Here is a 21,234-nt window from a genome sequence, read left to right as displayed (position 1 = left end):
GGCCAAAGATGAATTCAAGCGATGGTGACGTGGTGCAGGGTTTCCCCTCCCCCCAAACATTTTCCGCTCACGATACAAACGACCTTCCTGTTGAGGACCCAAGTATGCGAGAATACATTATGTATCGGCGTAGTGTTGGATCAACAGCGGTGCCTTGAGATACAAGCGACTTGACTTACGACTTTCTGACAGAAAATTTTGACATTTGAGCACTGTATGGTGGCAGCGAACTCAAATCACCTGACAACAAGCATCGGTTAGCAAATAGTGAACAGGTTTTCATTTTTAAAAAAAAGGATTTTGGTTGGTTATCAAACAAACAAAGTTTTAGTTTTGCTTTTGATGAGTCAGTTGATCTTAACACTAACAATCCAAAATGCCACTGATGGGCTAATAAATAACATTGGTGTGTTTTAACCCTTCAAAGCAACACAAATTTGAACACAAATTGTGGAGCAACACAAGCAGAAAGATAATATAAGACCCACAGGCATAAACGACATGAAAGATTCGAAATCTAAAACCTTGATGGACTGTGGACTTTCAACCACTCCATGTACTGTATAGAGCTCGTGCACGTGACGTCACCGTTTTCACGGCGCCATATTGCCGGTCAAAAAGAGCCGCTCCACGGTGTGGGGGGGGACATTGAACCGGAGCAGAATGTACACAATGCCCGAGACTTGTTGTGCTGTTGGTTGTCACAACAGACGAGACAGATATTCTGAGAGGTCATTCTATGGAATACCAGCTGAAAAGACCAGAAAAGATTGATGGATTTCGGCAATTAAACGTGATGGATGGTGCCCAACCAAATGCACATGACTGTGTAGCGATCACTTCACTTCAGGTACGAATTATTCTTCTCAATCTCAAATTCCCAAGAAGTATTTATCATGCCAAGTTGGCTCATTTGACAACAATGCCTATGTTAAAAAAAAAAAAAAAAGAGGTGTTGCGGCCACATGTTAATCTTTGGTAAACCTCTCCCTACGGATGTTTTTTTTTTTTTTTTTTTTTTTTAACTTTGCATTGTTCTTAAATGAGTCCAATGCATGTTTTAAAAAAGAAAATAAACCGTTGGTCATACGCACTGGAGTCATTTGAGGACAGCGCATATTTAAAAAAAAAAAAAAAAAAAAGTCTGTCACGGAGAGGTTTACCAAAATTTAAAGTGTGCCTGCAACACACTTGGTGTACGGTGGAGCCGACTTGCTGTCTTTTTTTTCCCCAATCATAGTTAATGAATGCAAGTTTGAGTAAAAGCAGGGTTCATTTATTTAAATATTGGTATTTGTATTGAAAAAATCTGAGTGGCTCCATCACGATGTGGGATTTAGTCTTAATTGATCCAGCAACCAAGTATTTGTATGCGTCCAGACTTTTCTACACTTTCAAACTCTTCCGAGTAAGCAACGACTTACTCACCAGATTTGTGTCCAGTTGTCCAAGACAAGCAGAAGCGGGTTAATAGTCCAATTTCTTATCGGCGAAAACATCAACTTTGGCATTAAATATGGGTCCTCTATGCCAAGTGTCTCTCATTTTTCCACGTAACTTACTTAGTTTATTATCACCTTCTAAATGTTTAACAGTATCAGACAAAAGTCTGGGCATCGTGCGAAAAGATGTATTTTTGCGTCGTCTCTAACCGACTTAGCATTGAAGAATGACGGTGACGTGATTTGATGACGTAGGTGCACGACCTCCATATCTCTACGTTTGTAGAGAGGATAAGCGGCACAGAAAAAAGATGGATAAATAGTACTGACCCCAGCTGGCCAAAACGTGCACACCAGAAGGAGCAGCATAATCTCCACTGAACCGAGGCACAAATGTGACAAAAAATGTTTCGAGTTACAAGCGCGGTCGCAAATTAAACTCATATCTCAAGGCACCAAACTAAAGAACTGACTGTAAATCTGGAAAACCCTGACCTCGTTGTATGGCACTGTAAATGTAAATAACGTAAGCACGACGGGATGTCATACAATCATGAAAAAAAAAATCATGACATGAAGGCTGAATGGTGAACAGAAAAACAGCAAGTACAGTACGTAGATGACATGGAGCTCATAGCTCTATAGACTACTAGATCACGCTTCACATATAGGTCTACTTTGACAAAACAAGAACTCACTTAATACAAATGTAAACATCTTATCAATAGCTCATGTTAAACAGTCCCAACTGAGATAGACGGAGCTGACTTTTCTGGGGGTTGGGGGGAAGAGACAACCCCCCCCCCCAAAAAAAAAAAAAAAAAGGCGGTAATTGTAATTTCTAATTTGGGATTTTTAAGGCTTGTGTTAGCGCTGTACCTTTAATTTAATTTACCTTTATTTCTTTTTTCATTTGAGCTTCTGTGTGTGCCAAACCAAAACAATTACATATTAAATTATTTATATAATATAATTAAAATAAAAGCTGTCTCAATGAGATGCTGTGTGACTCACACACAAAACACACCGGAACCTCCAAAGTCAAATGCACTTGAGCCTCCGTACTAAAGTCAAACATCATTAGGTGACGTCATAAAAAAATGTCTCACTAAGTAAATCTCAGATGAGATTTCAACTCAGTGCGCATCGAAAGATTTTATTTGACAACGTGCAATATTTGCACAAGTGTGAACACCCTCTTTTATGTGGCTGTTAAAAATCACATTCAAACTCCTTTGAAATGGAAGGCAGCACACAACTGCTACCATCTAAAGTACCGCTAATTAATCTGTTTATATCTTCGAGAAGGCTTTTCCTGACATTTTCATCATTCCAAATGGTATGTTTGACGCAACACAGCCCAGCTGATCACCAAAATAACATCAATAGCTACAGTGGGTGACGCATGATGGTGGCAGCGTCATTTTTCTTCGGATGGAATTTGGGCCTTAAGACCAGCTGGAGGGAATTATAAATGGTTCGAAATATTAGTCACGGTAAGCACAAAAGCTTCTGCTACGAATAATTTTTTTTTAAAAAGCCTACTAGAACAACTGAACTTTGTGTGGAGTTAACCAGAAGGAATATGTGTGCTAACTTCCATTTAAAATGAGTTTGTGACTGATTTATTCTGAACAAATATGCAGAGAAAAGTTTAATTTCACAAGTTACAGGTCATATTTATGGTGGAAAAAAATTTGAAATGATTTATCTTGGGTCTCATTTTTCTAGATCACAAAAAGCTGCCATTTGTACAGGAGTGTGTGGACTTCATATATCTACTGGTTTCCGAAGAAATTGCATTTGACTTTAGAGTTTGCACTGCGTGGTGCTTTTAATGTATCCAAAACCAACAAGGAAGCCACAAAACCCTCATAAAAAAAAAAGGGAATCTTTATATTTCTCAATAAAATAATAAACATTTGAGGGCTTATGAAGGAAGAGCCCAGTAGCAGATTTAAAGTTGTGCCTCAGTGAGTCTCATCTCGAATATGCTATCAGCAAAATCATCTTAAATAAATAAGGTTCGGCCAAAAATGAGGAAGGGAAAAATTTGCTAATCTGTTACGTTTCCACAATTGAGACATTAAAAAACGTGACAATGCTACTGAGCGTACCTAACAATATGTGGCCAAAGAGCTGACGTCGCAAACACACACACACAGCAGGTTGTCATAGAGACAAGGACAGTCACTAACTTGGGGCAACTGTGTATCGAATCTGTATGTACACGTAGCAGCAAAACATTTCCATACATCGCTCCAATATGGCGGTTGATGGATGGATGAGGTGAAATCAGATTTATTTTTTTTTTAACATTTCGATTCATTCTTGAAAAAAAATCAAGTCTTTTTCAAATTTGCGTCCCCGTAATTTTTCCCCATTGCTAGACCCCTACCTGCTTTCTACAATTGGCACCTTTGATTTCATTACATTTTTTTTTACATTTTTGGCACTTAAAATAAACTTTTTTTTTAAAACAGAATAAAATATGGACTATTCATAAATAAAACTTTGGTCTCCAGATTAACTGGATTAAATTAAAAAAATGCTGGTTGTCAAATAGTTAAGACAACAGAACAATTGAACTAATAAATAATGAAATAAATATATATATATATTACTAATCTGTGGAAAATATTGATCAGCAATACATAATTATCTTTTAAGCAGACCATTAATACCTGATGATTGGCGGATTAACGCCACTCTCTAAATTTGTGGAGGATGTTGTCATCCAAACATTTGAAAAATGCTGACAATGAAATATGTGCCCCCTTGTTTTTGTCTCCCCCACCCACTAGAAAAGAGGAACCGGTGGCTCAGGCGGCGCGGATGTTGAAATAAACAGCGTCCTCGCTTGTCTGGACTGAAAAGTGCAAGACCATTCACTGTGGGTGGAGGTGCGATGGAGGATGATGATATGCTACTTGGGGGGAAAGGGGGGGGGGGGGAGGCTCACCAGATTCACTTGTGCTACTTGTTCCTTCAGTTTAGTTGAATCCTCCAAAAACAACCTCTCAACCTCACGTGGTTCTTTTTTTTTTTTGGTTAGTTTGTTTGCGATTGTGAAAATCCTAAAAACCAAAATATACAATTCCATAGGATTGTGTGCAAACTGCTCTTCCTGGCATGTACGAATAAATAACTCGTTTCCACTGACCACGAGGTAACGTCTTAGAAATGTACAGTCGGCTACGCCTCAGTGTGCGTTTGGACTCCCGAGGAAGTGAGTCGCCGTCACGTGGACGGCGCTTGCTGGGGAAGTACACGAACGCAACAACAAAAGGGGAAATGGTTTCGGGATCATAAGCATGTGACACAATCGAAATGGCTGCTTCCACTCTGCACAGATGCCTCATTGCTCAGCATTTTGTCACTCCGCTTACTTGTCGGACCACCCGAAAAACTTATTTGCGCTCGAACGTGAAATTCCGGAGAGACCGTCACGACACAGCTAATAAATAACAGCATTAAAAAAAAAATGGCAAAATTCCCCCTTTTCGTACGCAGAGATACGGTAGGTTTCTAATCTGGTACCTGTATCGTCTTAGTCGGCTCCGCGTTCGAAATGGACGGATGACAGTGAAGGGTCCAGTGTGCTAAAAATGAGGATGAGCCTTTCGCGTGTTGTCGTGCCTGCTCCTCACGGTCGACGGAGTCTACAGAGGCAGGTCTGTGCTGTTGTGGCGAGTCTTTCTGGAAGTGCCGTCGTCCCTGGGCAGAGCTTTTTGCAGGTTGGACATGGCCGCCGTCTTCTTCAGGTCGATGACGGCGTAGCATTCGCTGCGCCGGGGTGCCTGCGGGCCACACTTTTGGGGGGCCAGGCGCTGGTGTGGCTGCCCTCCCCCGCCCAAAGCTTGGCAGGGAGGTTCTCCCTCTAGGTCCACCTGGATGTAGTTCAGCTGCCGCGACGGAGGCATGTGCCCGTGCTCGCAGACTCCGACCCCTGACCTCGAGCGCCTGCGGAAATCAAAGCTAAATATGCGCCCCCCTCTGTCGGGCTGGCACGGCCGCGGGTGCGGCGGGCAGCTGTGCCGAAGCCTGGGCGGCTGCATCTGCTCCGTGTTGACGTAGTTCTGTAGGGCATCCCTGTGGATGCCCCGCCCGTCCGTGTGGTACCCGTTGGTCGTTTCCGGGCCCTCCGAGAACTCGTACTCGTCAAAGTCTTCCTCCTCGTCTTCGTACTCCTCCTCGTCCCCCTCGTCGTCGTCTTCTTCCTGTTCGTCGTTGCGCTGCAAGGCGCTGTACTCCCACACGGGGGGAAGCGAGGGCAGGTTCTCGTAGTTGAGCAGGGTGGTCCGGCGGTGGCCTCCGCCGACGGGCCTCTCGCAGCCGTAGCCCTGGGCAGGGAGCGAAGACGGGCCGTGCGGGTGCAGGAGGGAATGGGAGTGACTGTCCCCGGTGCTGCTGCTGCTGCTGGAGCCCACCGACTGGGACACGCTGCTCGGACTCAGCCGCTGCTTCCGCCCGCTCCTCAGGCCGTTGATGTTCTCGTAGGTGAGCTCGGCACCTTGGCAGCCGTCCGGGTGCCCGTGGCACGGATGCCGGTGCGGGTGGTGATGGAAATGGTGATAGGAGTGGGAGTTGCACATATGCACCGAGGCCTCGTCTCCGTCCGTCTCCGAGCCTGTTGCGCCCTCTGCTGGCTGAAGGCTGTGGGGGCCGTGGCTGAGCCGCTCCCGCTCGCGCTCCCTTTGCAGGAGATGGCGCTGTGCCGGAGTGGGGCCCAGCATGAACTTAACCTCTTGCGACGACGGCTGCAGGAACACCTGGGGGTCTTGATGCTCCTCAAGGGGAGAGCAGCGCAGGTTCGACTGCGTGGTCCCTTGGCTTCCGACTCGGGCGGTTTCGGTGAACGTGCTGGGCCGCACCTCGGGTAGCGAGTGCACGCAGTGACGCATGCCGAGATCCCCCTCCATGCTAACAGTATTCACATAGGTGTGCGTCTGGTATGAAACAAAGCAGATAAAGTCAACACCGCACCAGGCAGGCCGCCGCACGGTTAGTGTTTATCATCCAACCTGGTCTTCCAAAGCCATCAGATTGTGCCCATGATCCTCAGCAAGGGAAGGCTGAGAGGAGTCCCCTCTGATTGGATAACCGGGGTAACCGTTTGGAAAAGGCGGCACGGGAAACGCCGGAGCTGCAAGCACAATTATGGGATGCTTTTTTTTTTTTTCTTTTTAATTTGCAAAACTGGGATCATGTGATGTTTACACAGTATTTAAGAAGGTGTTACTCTCAACTAGTGAGTCCTAACACTAATATGCTGTGAGACATTAGCAGGTGTACCGTGGGAAATTATCCACTTTCCCTTATTTGGTGTAGAAAAATAAATATTTAATACAAATAACGTGTGTTGGTTCATTTATCCTTGTCTGACAGGTTGAGGAATTTAACGCTCTTTCATGAGATCCTGAAATTAATCAGTGTCTGCCAGTCAGGCACCTGGTACTCATAGTTGGGATTACGGGTGGTGGTGGGGATTTATTCCTGTTCTCCTGGAGGGATGGGAGCCATGTGGGGTGGTGCCCGCAATGCCACCCCCGCCGAGTGGCCAGTTTGTCATGGCACCTCGGAGGGCCAAGCAGACCACCCTGAGTCCCTCGGTGTATGACGTGTCTTGTCCGTTGCATTACCCTCGGGTGGACCCCTAGTCCCAGTCCTGTCCTTTCATGTATCCGTAGTCACACACCCCTGGCATTTCTTTCACTGGGAGTGGGACCAATCACTCATTGCAGTAAATAACTCATGTTTACGCAAATTGCTTGTTTATCACCCCACTTATATTCTCATTCTATAGACTATCATTTCATCACTTATCTGTCCCACGCATCTTCTCATGTTCTTGTCCTGTCCTATCTTGTCCCGTCCTTCCCTAACAGGTTGTAGCACTACCACCTGCCTCATGCAACATCCTCATTTACTGTTTCCTTTCCTTCCTTTCTTTGTGCCACCCCCTCCCCCTATAGAAATTCTCCTCTGTTCGACTATGATTCTCAATAAACTTCAATTAAAATACTAAGAAATCAGAAAGGACACAGTAAAACTGTTCTGGAAGAAAAGGGATGCAAATTCTCCATCCTGATTGAGCTAAAAGCCAAAAAGGACACACACACGCGCACACACACACAAAAAAAAAACTGCATCCCCCTGCCGCCAGTCAAGCAACGGAAGACTGAAATAACTTTGCACTTCAGTAAACAGATTTCACACCAGTTTTTGGGAGTAAATTGAAATGAGATTATCATTATATTGCTGTGCATGCTGTATGTAATTTGTGACCTTAATTTGTGGTGTCCTGTGAGATTTTTTTTTTTTTTTAATCAACCTCTTCTTTATTTTAAAAAGACATTTTGGAGTAGATGTGATGACCAGGTATCCTAAAACCTCTGTCGATATATTTCTACCATATCAAAAGAAACATTCTTAAAACCAGCACAGTAAAAATGAGTTAAGTAACAGCATGAACTCTAATCACAGTGTATGTGGCAATCTAAATATATATATGAATACATTATCTTTGAATTTTATGTCACCAAAGAGAAGAAAAGGGCGGCATGGTGGCCTGGTTATTGGCACATCTGTTTTGTTATGATGTTTGGGGTCGTGTTTGTCTGGCTTCCGACTACATTCCTACCATAAAGCCAATGTATCTTAAGTTAAAGAAGACTCTAAATTGGCCATAAACATAAATGTGAATGGTTGTTTGTCATAATGTGCCCTGCGAAGAAAAGCGCTATGAAATAGCTCCAAAATACCTTAATTTGCGGCTTACAAGCCGCGACTTTTTTCACACGCTTTCCACCCTGCAGTTTATGCGGTGATGCGGCTAATTTGTGCATTTTTTTCTCTAACGGCCGCAAGGGGCCACTCGAGCGGAAAAGGTAAAAATGAGACCGGTGGAATATATGCGCCGAGTTACTGACTTTTACCGGTCTGGCCCTGTTACCACTGCGCTAGCATGTTACTGCCATGTCTCAGTGATTTTTTTTTTTTTTAACCGGCCCTGTTAGCGCGGCGGCGCTAGCATGTGTCGGCGCTAGCGTTAAACTCTCTTTCTTTGTAAATATGTCGTGTTTGAATGTGGGTTTCAATGTGGGCACTTGCGGCTTTTACACAGCTGCAGCGTACGTAGGTACCAAATGGTATTTCCTTTACAAATGTACTCGGTGAGGCTTTTAACCAGGTGCACTCTGTAGGCCGGGAATTACGGTAGACAGATTGGTTCGAAGAGACTATACAGCAGGGCTCAGCAACCTTTTTGAGGCTGAGGGCTACTTCGTGAGCACCGATCGTATGAAGGGCTACGTGGCCTGTTTGTGGCAAATTTCAGACTTGGTTCCTTACACGTACATAAAATATTTTTGTTTTGTTTTGATTTATTGTAGTAAATGACATTACAGGCATTTTAAATTTGGAATTCACGTAAGTAAGTCAGATTCAGAATTTAAAGCACAAATAATAGTAACAATTTGTGGCCTATGGTATTTTTAGAACATTCCTTGCGGGCACCTTACATGGTCCTCACAGGCTACCATTTGCCCGCAGGCGCCGCGTTGGTGACCCCTGCTATACAGTATATGGATGAGTCCTATTGAAGTGAGTCTGGATGGCATTTCCAAATTAATAGTAGTTTTAAGGTGTGACAAGCGTAAACATGTAGTGTCTGTCTCATCTGGTGTTAGCTTGACGGTTTTGCTGATGAGTCTACTATAAGGTAACGTAAAACTACGCGTGTAAAGACCAGACAAGGTGAGTCTAACAGTGTGGCGCTCGTGTGACTCACTGTTGGGCGTCTGTGGCGTGCGAGACATCTCCATCTCTGGCGTGTGGCCGCTGCGAGACATCATCATGGACTCCTCCACCACGTTGATGCTGTTGCATTGCATCAGCTCCTGGAGCAGGTTGAAGATCTCCTCAGCCCGAGAGCACTTGAAGGCAAATATTCCTAATCATGTGAACAAAAGGACAACATGGTTAAAATATGTAAAAATGGTGTACAAGCTTCCATTGATGGCCAGTGAAAGAGATAAGTCTTCAAATTTTAGTCATCATGAAGTGTTGAATGTGTTTTTAATCAATTACGAACCAGATCTAGCCTATCTATAGTTATCTTACCATCCTACTAACCTGACCTCTCTTCCCAGTTCATTTTTGAATGTGCAAGAAGTTGCAAGATCCTCAGGATCGCCCCGGAAGAGCTGGATCAAGTGGCTGGGCAAAGGGCAGTCTGAGTGTTCCTGCTAAATTTACTGCCCCTGCGACCCAACTTCGTATAAGCAGTAGAAGATGGATGGATGGAAATGCACATCTTTTACCATAAATATCAACAGTAGCTAGCTACGAGATCCCCCTTTGAGCTGCACACCTCGGGCGATGTTCAAGGTAGTAGGGGCAAAATGTCAGCACAGTCAACATTGTGGATGGCAGAAAATCCAAAATATTAAGGATGTTTTTCTGTATTGATTTCACATGCTGTGGTGTCCACAAAAAAAAAGTAAACTTCTTGAAGATCAATTCAGAAATGAGCAAGCTCTGACTAATTTTCAATGCACATGCATGTCTGAGATGGGAATCTTGCCCCGACCAACATGGTCGTCACATCAGCACATTCTTAAATGGGCTGCTTGTGAGTTTCTATGTGCCCTGCGATTGGCTCGCGACCAGGTCAAGGTGCACCCCGCTCACACAATTAATGTGGCGTGCCCGAGTGACAGTTGGATAAAAGTTTACAAAGTTGTGCTCCTAAAACTCTGGTTAAATTATGTATTTTATTATTATATTATTATTATGTATTTATTCATAAAACTTTCTTGGAGCACTGTTGCATTTATTTAATTCCTTGAACTATCCCGTATTCCTTAAAAAGGAATTGTACAAACACATATGACTGGGATTTTTTTTTGGGGGGGGGGCGCTTATTTCGTTGGTTTTTTTTATTAATTTTATTGTGTGTACTATGCAAAATATTGCAGACATTTTATAAGCGAATGGAGACAATGCTATAGAAAATTTCCGTCAATAATGTGCAATTTTAATTAAAAGAATGTGCTATACTGTGATTACATACAGGTACCTAAAATGTATTTTATTCATGATTTTCTTTTTTAATCAATCAGGCAATTCATCTTTTATCAGCAATTTCTTACACCAGAAATCAGAATAGGCATCTTCCTAAAAAAAAAAAAAAAAAAAAAAAAAAAAAAAAAAAAAAATACTTTTGGTCTGGCCTAGAAACAATAGACAAGGGTTCCATACACGACCCTTGCGAGGATAAGCGTCTCGGAAAATAGAAGGATGGATGAAAAAATAAAGCAATGCACGTCGCTCACCCTGTCCGGTCTGACAGCGACGCCCACTCTCAAAGGAAAACAGGTTGGAGTCATAGCCGTAACGGCGGAGGCAGAGGTACGGCCACCTGATGGCGTCCCTTTTGCGTGTGTGAAGAATGAGCTCGGTCTGGGTGAGCTCCATGATGCCAGAGCCCAGCTCGTTGCCTTCATCGTCCACATTGATGACCTGGGATAGAAGAGCCGCCTCGCATTAGACAGCATTACAGCAGGGGTCTCAAACTCAATTGACCTTGGGGCCGCTGGAGGCGGAGTCTGGCTGGGGCCGGGCCACGGCCTCGGTGCACATACACGTATGTGGAATTTTAAATTACAAATTAAAAATTCTACTCAAACATCTTTTTTTAAAAAAAAAAAAACAAACACAAAATAAGATGAAGAAAGACACTTGTGTTTACAACTTCTATGAAAAATTTGGAAAAAAAAACAAACAAACCACAAAAAAAAACCTCTCCTTGCCAACGCTCCTGTAACTTGAAAATTGGTCGGCTCATCAGTTCCGCACACACCTCTGTAAATGTGGACTGTACCGTCCATATAAAACTCGAGGGCCGCACAACCATTATACTTTCATACTAAGGTGGGGGCCACAAAATATTGCGTCAAGGGCTGCAAATGGCCCAAAGGCCGCATGTTTGAGACCCCCAGTGAAACCTCCACTAATGGTGGGGGATAAGGATCGAGTCCCGCCACAAATAGCAAAAATCTATGTGTGATTGACATCGGAGGGATTTTTTTTTCGGCTTGTCCCGTTAGGATCTTTGTTTGGCACAGTTTTTACGCCGGCTGCCCTTCCTGACCCGACCCATCTTGGGAACTAGAGGCCCCAATGAGATATGAACTCACGACCCCTGGTTTTACCAAACCAATGCTCGAACCACTGAGCTACGGGGTGCAGTCTGCGTGATTGACATCCTCCCCCCAAAATTTTAGACTAATTTTTTAAAGACAGCCGGCACGGTGGCTCAGCTGGTAAAGACCTAACAGTTCTGAGGTCCTGGGTTCAATCCTGGCCCCGCCTCTGTGGAGTTTGCATGTTCTCCCCGTGCTTGCGTGGGTTTACTCCAGGCACTCCGGTTTCCTCGCAACTCCCAAAAACATGCAACATTAATTGGACACTCTAAATTGCCCGTAGGTGTGATTGTGAGTGCGCTCGTTTGTCTCGATGTGCCCTGCGATTGGCTGGAAACCAGTTCAGCGTGTACCCCGGGTCCTGCCCGTTGAAAGCTGGGACAGGCTCCAGCACTCCCAGCGACCCTCGTGAGGATAAGCGGCACGGAAAATGGATGGATGGATGTTTAAAGACATCACAAGATGACAGAAAAGCACTTTTTCTTCCAATTAGGTGAGGCTACAGCATGACAAAATGGAGCTCCTCGCCTCTCTTCAACATGGTTGTTTGGCAGCAAGGTGCCACAAGATGGTGCCAAAGCAGTATTTTTATATTAGACATGGCTTTGGCCTGAGCACAAATACAAAAAAATATGTGAGTTTTTCTCATGAATATTGGTGGATAGGTCACCATAACAAATCTGAAAACAGGGGATTCTGCAAATGCTGAAGCGTAAATATGCGTGGACTAAAAGATAATCAACATGAACAGTGATATGAATCATTTTGAAAATACTGTCCATCAAACAAATACAAAATGTATTACCACGACTTCTCACGGTCATTTTCCTTCATCAATTCCAGTTTAAAAAAAATCATTCCACAAGTAAAAACTAACTTTGGCCAGGATATGAATGACGGTGACCTCTTCTGTATGCTCGATTTTACAATCAATAACAAAAGCACGAACCTTAAACTTGGTGAGATGGTTGTCTCGGATGGGGTCCCTGTACAGACAGCTCCAACAGCTCCCCATGGCTTCAGCAGGCCGGCTGAAACCTGCCACACAGCACCCATGCAGATTTAGCCACATAAATCCGACTGCGCGACGCAACCTTTGTCGTCCGGCGCCGTCTTACTCGGTCCAGGCCATCGGTGTGAAGGGACGTCTGCTTCAGTCCCAGGATCTTCTGCCGGGCCTCGTCGTTGTCACAAGCCACGTGCTTTGCGGGACGGACATCTTCGAGAATAGTGTCCCGTTCTTGCTCCTGAAAGCGCAAAGCACGACTTACGGAGATCTACCTACTGTGCAATATTGGGCACCTCAGTAGCTGTGTCTAGTGTAATATTTAATATGAGGTAACCAAAATATCTCAATATCATCAATGCAGGTTCTATAGCACTTGTCTCATTCACAGATGAGCTGAAGCCTAACCCAGCTGACTTTGGACCAGGGGGGGTAAAACCTGGACCGGTCAGTCAGTTGTGGGGCACAAACTGTATACAGTACAGTGCCGTAACAAAGTTTTGACCCCACCCCCACCGCTTCTGAAATTATTTTATTTTTTCATAGTTTTGCCACTTTAATGTTCAAAAACAAACCAAAAATATAGAGACAAATGTAACCCAAGTAAACTTAAAAGGTTGTTTTTAGATAGTAATTCCATTTATTCCCCAAAAACAAAAACAGAAGTTACTTTGCCCAGTGTGAAAAAGTACTGTAATTACCCGTCTTATTTAATCATGAATTAACTGTGATTAATCACATTTTCTGCTTGATTTTTCCTGATCAGACCCCGCTAAGGATGGTTATTAGGTATAGGGGGGGGCATTACCTTTTCCACACAAGGACAGGTAAATTTGAATAGGTCTTTTTCCCCCAAGAATAATCCATCCATCGATCCATTCTCTTAGCCGCTTATCCTCACAAGGGTCACGGGAGTGCTAGAGCCTATCCCAGCTGTCAACGGGCATTAGGCGGGGTACACCCTGAACCGGTTGCCAGTCAATCGCAGGGCACATCGGGACAAACAGCCGCACTCACAATCACACCTACGGGCAATTTAGAATAAATGTTGCATGTTTTTGGAATGTGGGAGGAAACCAGAGTGCGCGGAGAAAACCCACGCAGGCACGGGGAAAACATGCAAACGCCACACAGGCGGGATCGGGATTGAACCTGGGACCTCAGAACTGTGAGGCCAATGCTTTCCAGCTGCGCCACCGTGCCGCCCCGAAAAACTAATCAATAAAATTACTAAATGAACAGCATTTTAAGTTTACTTGGGTTATATCTGTCTGATATTTACATTGGTCTGATGAGGTTACACAATAAAGTTGGAAAATGTACAAAATAATTTGAGAAGGGCAGCAATAATTTTTCACAGCACTGTAAACAAAGAACCACTCACATTCACATCTGAGGACAATTTCAGGTCTTTGGTGAACCTATTACACATGTTTGGAATATGGAGGGAAGCCAGAGTACCCAGACACCAAACCTTAGGATTGTGGAGCAGTCTTGCCGACCACTAGCCCACCATGCTGCCATAGTCTCCTCTTACGTCACATTCAATTCAAAGAAACCTGTTTGTATGCGTTGGCCTCACAGTTCTGAGGTCCGGGGTTCAATGCCAGACCCACCTTTGAGGAGTTTGCATGTTCTCCCCGTGCCTGTGTGGGTTTTCTCCAGGCACTCCGGTTTCCTCCCACGTCCCAAAAACATGCAACATTAATTGGACACCCTAAACTGCCCCGAGGTGCGATTGTGAGTGTGACTGTTTGTCGCTATGTGCCCTGCGATTGGCCAGCAACCAGTTGAGGGTGTACCCTGCCTCCTGCCCGTCGACAGCTGGGATGGGCTCCAGCAATCCCCGAAGCCCTCGTGAGGATAAGCGGCTAAGAAAATGGATGGATTGATGTTTGTATGCAGTTGGGCTTCCCACAGACATAGTGATTAGTTTTGATACTGCAATGTTATTGTGATTGCAATGAGAAGTAAACTCATTTCAAAAAGTTCCTGATGTAAATATTTACACCTTGGACTGGTCACAGAACAGACATAGGCAAGCGTTCACACTCACGATCACACCTCCGAACAATTTAGACTTCAATTAAAATAATATGCACATTTTTTTTCCCCTGAATGTAGGGGAAAACAAAATACGACAAAACTGTGAGGCCGACATTAGAGTGTGCTGCTCATAACTAAAATATTCCATGTGATATTTGTTTAATCAGAGCTAAAATAAAAGGTACCCATCCAGTATTGTTTGCTGGCCATGTTGTCAACTTTGTGAAAATATCTAAAGTGTACCTTAAAGGGGAACATTTGAAAGCCCAAATCTGAGTCTGTGTCAATAAATAAACCTACAAAGCTGACTTGCAACAGGACGTGACAATTTTGTCCATCTTTTTTTTTTTTCTTTTCGTATTATTAGACCTTCCACTTCAGAAGGGCTGACTCAGTTCTTGACTCAGCAGCTACAGTAAATGACTACAAACGCGTTGAGACATAAGGTTGACCGGGTAGTGGGCGTTCAAACTTCAACACCTCCACTGTGCAACAACAACAACAAGAAGAAGAAAAGAAAAATAGCAAACTACGTGATGTACACACCACTTGTGTCACTATGTGAGCGTTCCAGGGAACACGGCGTTGCAGCACTGTGACAACATCTGCCAGCTCGGCGGTCACGCTGAAGCCCCCCACGCCGTATGAGCTCTTCGGCCCGGCCACCAAAACACATGCACTCCCGCTGCAGTGAGAGCTCCGGGCCGGGCCTCCACATCTGACTGAAGCTGGAGTCCAAACACACACGCACACACGAATCCCCGCGCGCTAGCCTACGTTCCACACTTGTCACCCAGCGAGATTTTCCATCCATCCAACCGTCCCTCCATCAACGGGGCACTTAAACCGACGCCAGCTCGCTCCATTAGCCCCGGCTCAGTTCCCGAAGCACGCCGCCCGTGACGCTAAACGGCGCAACGAGCGGCTGTGGGAGGTCGCAATAGCTCCTTAGCAGCGCCGAAGTGGAGAAGCGCGGCGCTCCGCTACTCACATGTCTGCCGCCGTCGATTTGCTCTTCTCGACGCCGAGCGTGCGTGGTGGACCTGGCGGAGGCGGAAGGGGGGGTGGGGGGGGTGGCGGTTAGGTGTCAGAGAGGGGGGCAGGTGTCGGCAGCGGCGGCGCCGGCGTCCAGTTGTCGTTCCGGCGGGGATGTGTGGGATCTCGGCCCGCGAAGACGTGGAGCCGAGGTGCGGTGAAAGCCGTAATAATGTTGTTATTTGTCTCTCTCTCTCTCTCTCTCTCTCTCTCTCTCTCTCTCGCCGAGTCTGTCTCTCTCACTCGGTGTCTAGCTCATTTCCCCCCCTTATGACGCCCCCCCCCCCCCCCACTACTGCAGCGCGGGCCTCTGGCTGGCTGTCGGCTGGGTGACATTTGCCGAGCAGCCGAGGGGGGGGGGGGGGTCAAAGTTGACCGGCGGACGACGAGCTTGACGAAACCGTCAAGAAGGTAAAAAAAAAAAAGAGGCCGGAGGACCGCGGAGGTACGGAAAGGTGCGCCCGGCTGACGGGACGGGAGGAGGGGCCAGCCGGCCAGCCGCCATCCGCTGCTCGCGCTGGAAATGTAGTCCTCGCAAAATGAATGTACGTTTGGTTTAAGACGTCCAGGGTGAGAGGGAAAAAAAATGTAAGAAAAATAAAAAAAGATGTAGGGGGAAGATTTTTAAAAATAAATGTGAAGTTTGCAGCTTCAAAAATAAATAAATGGACTTTTTGTCATATAGCACTGACGTCAGATGGAAACCTTCCATCTCCAAAATCATCACTTTTCAAGAGACCCCCCCTGCCTCCCCCCAAAAAAGTCGTTTGTTGAGCCATTAGCATTGCAACATCACACAACAAGCAAATCGCAACAGTTTATATTGGGGGGAAAAAATGATATGACTGTTCAAAAGTACTGATTTGTGGAAAAACCAAAAATTGACGAAATTTCAATTCAGGAGGTTTCGGCAGGACGCCGAGCAGTATGTTAAAACTCTTTGACCTGACGGTTAGAAAAAAAACACGCTTACAGCGTCCATCCATCCATTTTCCTAGCCGCTTATCCTCACAAGGGTGGCGGGGAGTGCTGGAGCCTATCCCAGCTATCAAAGGGCAGGAGGCGGGGAACACCCTGAACCGGTTGCCAGCTAATCGCAGGTCACATGGAGACAAACAGCCGCACTCACAATCACACCTAGGGGCAATTTAGAGTGTCCAATTAATGTTGCATGTTTTTGGGACGTGGGAGAAAACCCGAGTGCCCGGAGAAAACCCACGCAGGCACGGGGAGATCACGCAAACTCCACACAGGCGAGGCCAGGATCGAACCCGGGTCCTCAGAACTGTGAGGCCAAAGCGTTACCAGTTTATCCACCGTGCCGCCGCTTACAATATTCTCACTGGATCTCCTCGATTATATTAATTGATTCTACGGTAACATTGGCCGATATTACACGGACTTTTTTGGGGGCATCTGGAAATAAAACATTCGGATCGAAGATCTCTAGTCAACTTTTTACATGTGATGTGAGCTATTCCAATCTGGTATATAAAAGTGCCACTATATTTAATCGTGACAGTAGTTTTACAGATGTAAAACATGCGGTGATCTATGTAAACATCACATGATTTATCAAGGTTTATGTCAGTATTTAGCACTACTTAGCATAGTGGATATGATTGATTTTGCACTTTAATAAAGCAACAACTTGATAAAAAAATAGTTACAAGTATAGTTGTTAAAAACGAGCTCTCCTTCACAGACCACCAGACCTGTATCAAACCTTGAAATACAAATTTAATCTGTTCCGTCGCCATGTTTACAGTCAGGCCTCATAAAACAAAGGTAAAATACACGACGTGTAATTCTCTTTGTTTTATGTATAGTTTTAAAGTACACTTCAATTGTGAGTGGCAATACTTGAAGCAAGCACTACGCCTAATAATTGCTGAATTTTTCAATGTTTGATTATGATTGATTAAATTGGCTCATATACATATGATGTAAAAATAATGCAAAATAAGTAGTGATTATGCAATATTTAATGTACTGTGAGATTTGTACAGGTAATTCCGAAATCTGGGGGGGGGGGGTGAACTAAAGCAGGATGAACCATCTTGCCCGTTGTAGTCATCTTTGCTCGTGCGTTGTGAATTGACGTTGACAAACCGGAAGTAAAGGCACGTGTCCCGACACTTAACACATTTGTATCTTATTTAATGCATTAATTATTGCAACAAGCTATAAGACCAAATATAAAGACAAAGAAGTTGGCTCATAGGCTCAAAATTCCTTTTTCATACCACGTTGGCTTGACCGAACACACCAGTCATTCTTCTTGACACGTGGTCTCGTGCTCATCTTTGCAACGCGCCTGTATGACCAAACGGGAAGCACAAAGGGGGTTGAAATTGACCGCGTCCGTTCATCTTCGTAAATATGCTAGCTAAAAGGAGTGACTTGAGACAGTTGAGATTAGGCTGCCCTGCCCATTGAAGACATTTATATCACAAGACAACAGCCTGACGCTTACAAAACTGCCGTGGTTGCAAATAAGCAACAGGAGGACTGCAACGGAACGATTTGCACAACGCCGACCGTGCAAGGGAGAGGTAAGAGATTTAAAAAAAAACTGCATACAACTTTGCCTGTTACGAAACGAACCTTGGACGTAACAGAATTCACGTACAAGGACGCAAGAATGCATTTCAATAGAGAAAAATATGCGATTATAATTTAGATAATGTAAATAACTTGCAAGTAATACCCAATTGTGCAACTTCGCTTTAATTTTGAAATTTAATATATATTTTTAATGAACTGCCGTACTACCAGCTGTAGTTCATAATGCGCCGGTGCAGCTTTGTTTCATCCAAATACTAATGAATCATGATAAAATAAGAATAGATGTAAGGCCAAAGATCGTATTGTTAATTTACGTTTTATTTTAAATGGTGACAAAACGAGCGTTTTGGATTGCTCCCTCCGTCTATTTTGGAAAGTCTTAAAAACAAAACATGGGTTGTACAAGTTACAAAACTCACATTACGTCACCATAGCGTTATAAGTAAATAACCGAGGAGTATTATCAAGTATTATCAAATATTGTCCACCAGAGGACGGCATTCGCTTCAAGATTTGTCCTCCATTTAAATATTTGGAATAAATTAAAGTCGGCAAAAACAAAAACTGTCGTTTAATAGCTTTGTTTTCATTTTTTTAATTTTCATTCTATTTGATAGACTGAGAAAATGTGGCTGCCGATGATTGGATTGACCGCCCTGCCGCACCTTGGCGGCCTCTACGGTGGTTACATCACTCGAAAAGAAGTGAAGACCTGGTACCCGACCCTTGAGAAACCATCGTGGCGGCCCCCGAATGCAGCCTTCCCCGTGGTTTGGACCTGCCTTTATACGGGGATGGGGTGAGATTTTCCCCTCGCAAGCATCTATGTACAGCGCGTCTTCCAATGTCAACCGCAATTCCTCTTGAGTGGTTGTCCAAACTCTTTATTATACCGTCATTTCTCGAAAATAATGTGCAAATTTTTCCCCAAAATATTTCTAAAAAGTTAATAGAGCGCATTATATTTAGGTATGGATGAAAAATAAGAAATACAATCACATTGTAAAATCATATACAGTACCTATTTGTATACGTATAAAAAATGTATAAATATGCATTTGGATATGATATTCGATGTCTTATGTTACACATTTATATATATATATTACGGTAATGTGCGCCCCCAACTTGAGCTCTGAGAGCTCCTCCGGGAGTTTGCATTTTATGATTGTTAGCGTAGCATGTTTGTTGCTACTGCACCAAAGATCAGAAACGACTGCCCGTGAGTTTTAAAGACAAAAAAGTGTCGACAACAACAGCTAGTTGTGGAGCTGCTTTTAAAAGAAATGCGCCATCACTCATGCCGATGACGCCGGCCACCCGGAAGTTGCGCCACAGTCAAGGATAGCTCGCCTCAGTCGCTTCAGGTGGGTATCAAAATAACGTGGGCTCAAACTACTGTATGTAATATGGGCGTCATGGGGATATTTAATAAAAAAAATGGGAGAGCACATTGAAATGCTCGCTTTTTGAAAAATCTGCCATTACGCTCATTTCTACGTAGTTTGAGCTCACGTTGTTTTGATAGCCACCTGACGCCGTCGTGAAAAATGCTACGGATTGGAGGTGGGGAGGTTGCGCAACCCAAACTCTTGGGATTAAAAAAAAATATATATTTCAAGTCATCAATGATGAGTTCCACAGTAATGCACCAAAGGTAGCGACTATGAATATTTTTCGGAATGGAGATGAGCCATAATGCTTCTTTTGAAGGCTTGGCCAAGGATGTGTAATGTAGTGGATAAACTGCACTATGCGCTAACGTTTTATGCACAAATATTTAATGCAGTGTTTAATAAACAGTGTTAAATAGTTTAGATTTTTAAGACTAATATGCGCTATCATCAGTATTAAAATATTGAGCCTTTATTTTAGCTGGTTGAGGGATTCTGTTCAATTGCAGGGACGAGGACAAGCATGTCCTGTGGCCTGTCCCCGAGATTATATTACCGCTACATCAGCACGTGCACATTATTATTAATGATTGTTGTATGGACAGGTTTTTTTTCTTAAACAATACAAGTACAAACCTAAGAAAATATAAATACAGATCATTCCTAATATTGTGAGGATATGGGTAGCAGCAAAATGGTGGTGCGCAATGTACATTGGTAGAAGGGCTTTTCTGATATTTTTTTAGGTCAACTTTGGGGGTGCGCATTATGCTTCAGGGCGCATAATACTGGAGAAATTACAGTAGTTCCTTGGTACCAAAGTAGTAGTTTCATATAGATTTATAGCATACAGTATAATAGTTTTTGAGTGATTCTCAGTAAATGACAGCAGATATATGTGAGGGTTTACTTACTATACACGGGTAGTGCCAATTTTTTTTGTGTTTCTTCATCCTAACTAGATTTGTGTCCCACAGGTACGGGTCCTACCTGGTGTGGAAAGAACTTGGAGGTTTCACCGAGAACGCTGTGGTGCCACTGGGACTTTACGGAATGCAGTTGGCACTCAACTGGGCGTGGACGCCCATCTTCTTTGGCGCACACAAGCTGAAATTGGTAAACTCAGTGCTTTTTCATGTTCAAGCGTTGTTGTTGTTTTTAGAAGATCTAACCTCGTACAATTGATGTCAGGCCTTAATGGAGATTGTGGTTCTAACCGGGACCGTCGGCGCCACCATGTGGTCGTGGTATCCCATCAGCCGACCTGCCGCTCTGCTCATGGCGCCCTACCTGGCCTGGTTGTGTCTCGCCACCTCCCTCAACTACTGCATATGGAGGGACAACCCTGAGAAAAAGGACGAGTAGAAGAAAGGGCACCTGACGTTCATGCGAGCTTTGAACAAACCGCATCACTTTTGAATTTTGGATCAATATGTGAAAGGGGGGGCATTTAAATCTTTTTCTATGAAATACATTTGCACTATTCTTCTGCTTTCTGAACCCAAACCGATGGTATTAAGATCACTTCCCTGGCT

General features: G+C 44.2%; 2 protein-coding genes across 5 annotated transcripts in view; one reads left to right on the top strand and one right to left on the bottom strand.

Annotated features, from left to right (window-relative positions):
- Nucleotides 1-18,091, bottom strand: part of frs3 (fibroblast growth factor receptor substrate 3) — a 69,869-nt gene extending 51,778 nt beyond the window's left edge. The window contains exons 1-7 of one of the 4 annotated variants that reach the window (XM_061832012.1): nt 17,984-18,091; nt 12,769-12,897; nt 12,600-12,688; nt 10,781-10,967; nt 9,235-9,396; nt 6,467-6,588; nt 4,983-6,391 (exon numbers count right to left, since the gene is read on the bottom strand). In XM_061832012.1, the coding sequence (XP_061687996.1) occupies nt 5,105-6,391; nt 6,467-6,588; nt 9,235-9,396; nt 10,781-10,967; nt 12,600-12,665 (1,824 nt within the window). In that variant the 5' untranslated portion in view covers nt 12,666-12,688; nt 12,769-12,897; nt 17,984-18,091 and the 3' untranslated portion in view covers nt 4,983-5,104. Of the gene's footprint in view, nt 1-4,982; nt 6,392-6,466; nt 6,589-9,234; nt 9,397-10,780; nt 10,968-12,599; nt 12,689-12,768; nt 12,898-15,248; nt 15,669-15,693; nt 16,267-17,983 lie in introns of those variants that run through there. The other 3 variants (XM_061832009.1, XM_061832008.1, XM_061832010.1) reach the window with 3 other exon arrangements.
- A 43-nt stretch (nt 18,092-18,134) lies between these two features.
- tspo (translocator protein) lies at nt 18,135-21,199 on the top strand. Its single transcript, XM_061832014.1, has 4 exons — nt 18,135-18,292; nt 18,923-19,104; nt 20,677-20,815; nt 20,891-21,199. Exons 2-4 carry the CDS (start codon nt 18,932-18,934, stop codon nt 21,062-21,064), a joined length of 486 nt encoding a protein of 161 aa, XP_061687998.1. The 5' UTR covers nt 18,135-18,292; nt 18,923-18,931; the 3' UTR covers nt 21,065-21,199.
- Nucleotides 21,200-21,234: the final 35 nt, after the last annotated feature.

Source organism: Syngnathoides biaculeatus, chromosome 10, assembly GCF_019802595.1.
Source record: "Syngnathoides biaculeatus isolate LvHL_M chromosome 10, ASM1980259v1, whole genome shotgun sequence".
Classification (NCBI taxonomy): domain Eukaryota; kingdom Metazoa; phylum Chordata; class Actinopteri; order Syngnathiformes; family Syngnathidae; genus Syngnathoides; species Syngnathoides biaculeatus.
The sequence above is the reverse complement of the archived record's forward strand: the minus strand, read 5'-3'. Positions and strand labels throughout refer to the sequence as shown.

Bases quoted from the DNA above. Each gene is read 5' to 3' on its own strand.
- tspo (XM_061832014.1), top strand. From the start codon at position 18,932: ATGTGGCTGCCGATGATTGGATTGACCGCCCTGCCGCACCTTGGCGGC. The intron at 19,105-20,676 runs GTGAGATTTTCC...TGTGTCCCACAG, and splicing joins TGCCTTTATACGGGGATGGG to GTACGGGTCCTACCTGGTGT. The intron at 20,816-20,890 runs GTAAACTCAGTG...AATTGATGTCAG, and splicing joins GCGCACACAAGCTGAAATTG to GCCTTAATGGAGATTGTGGT.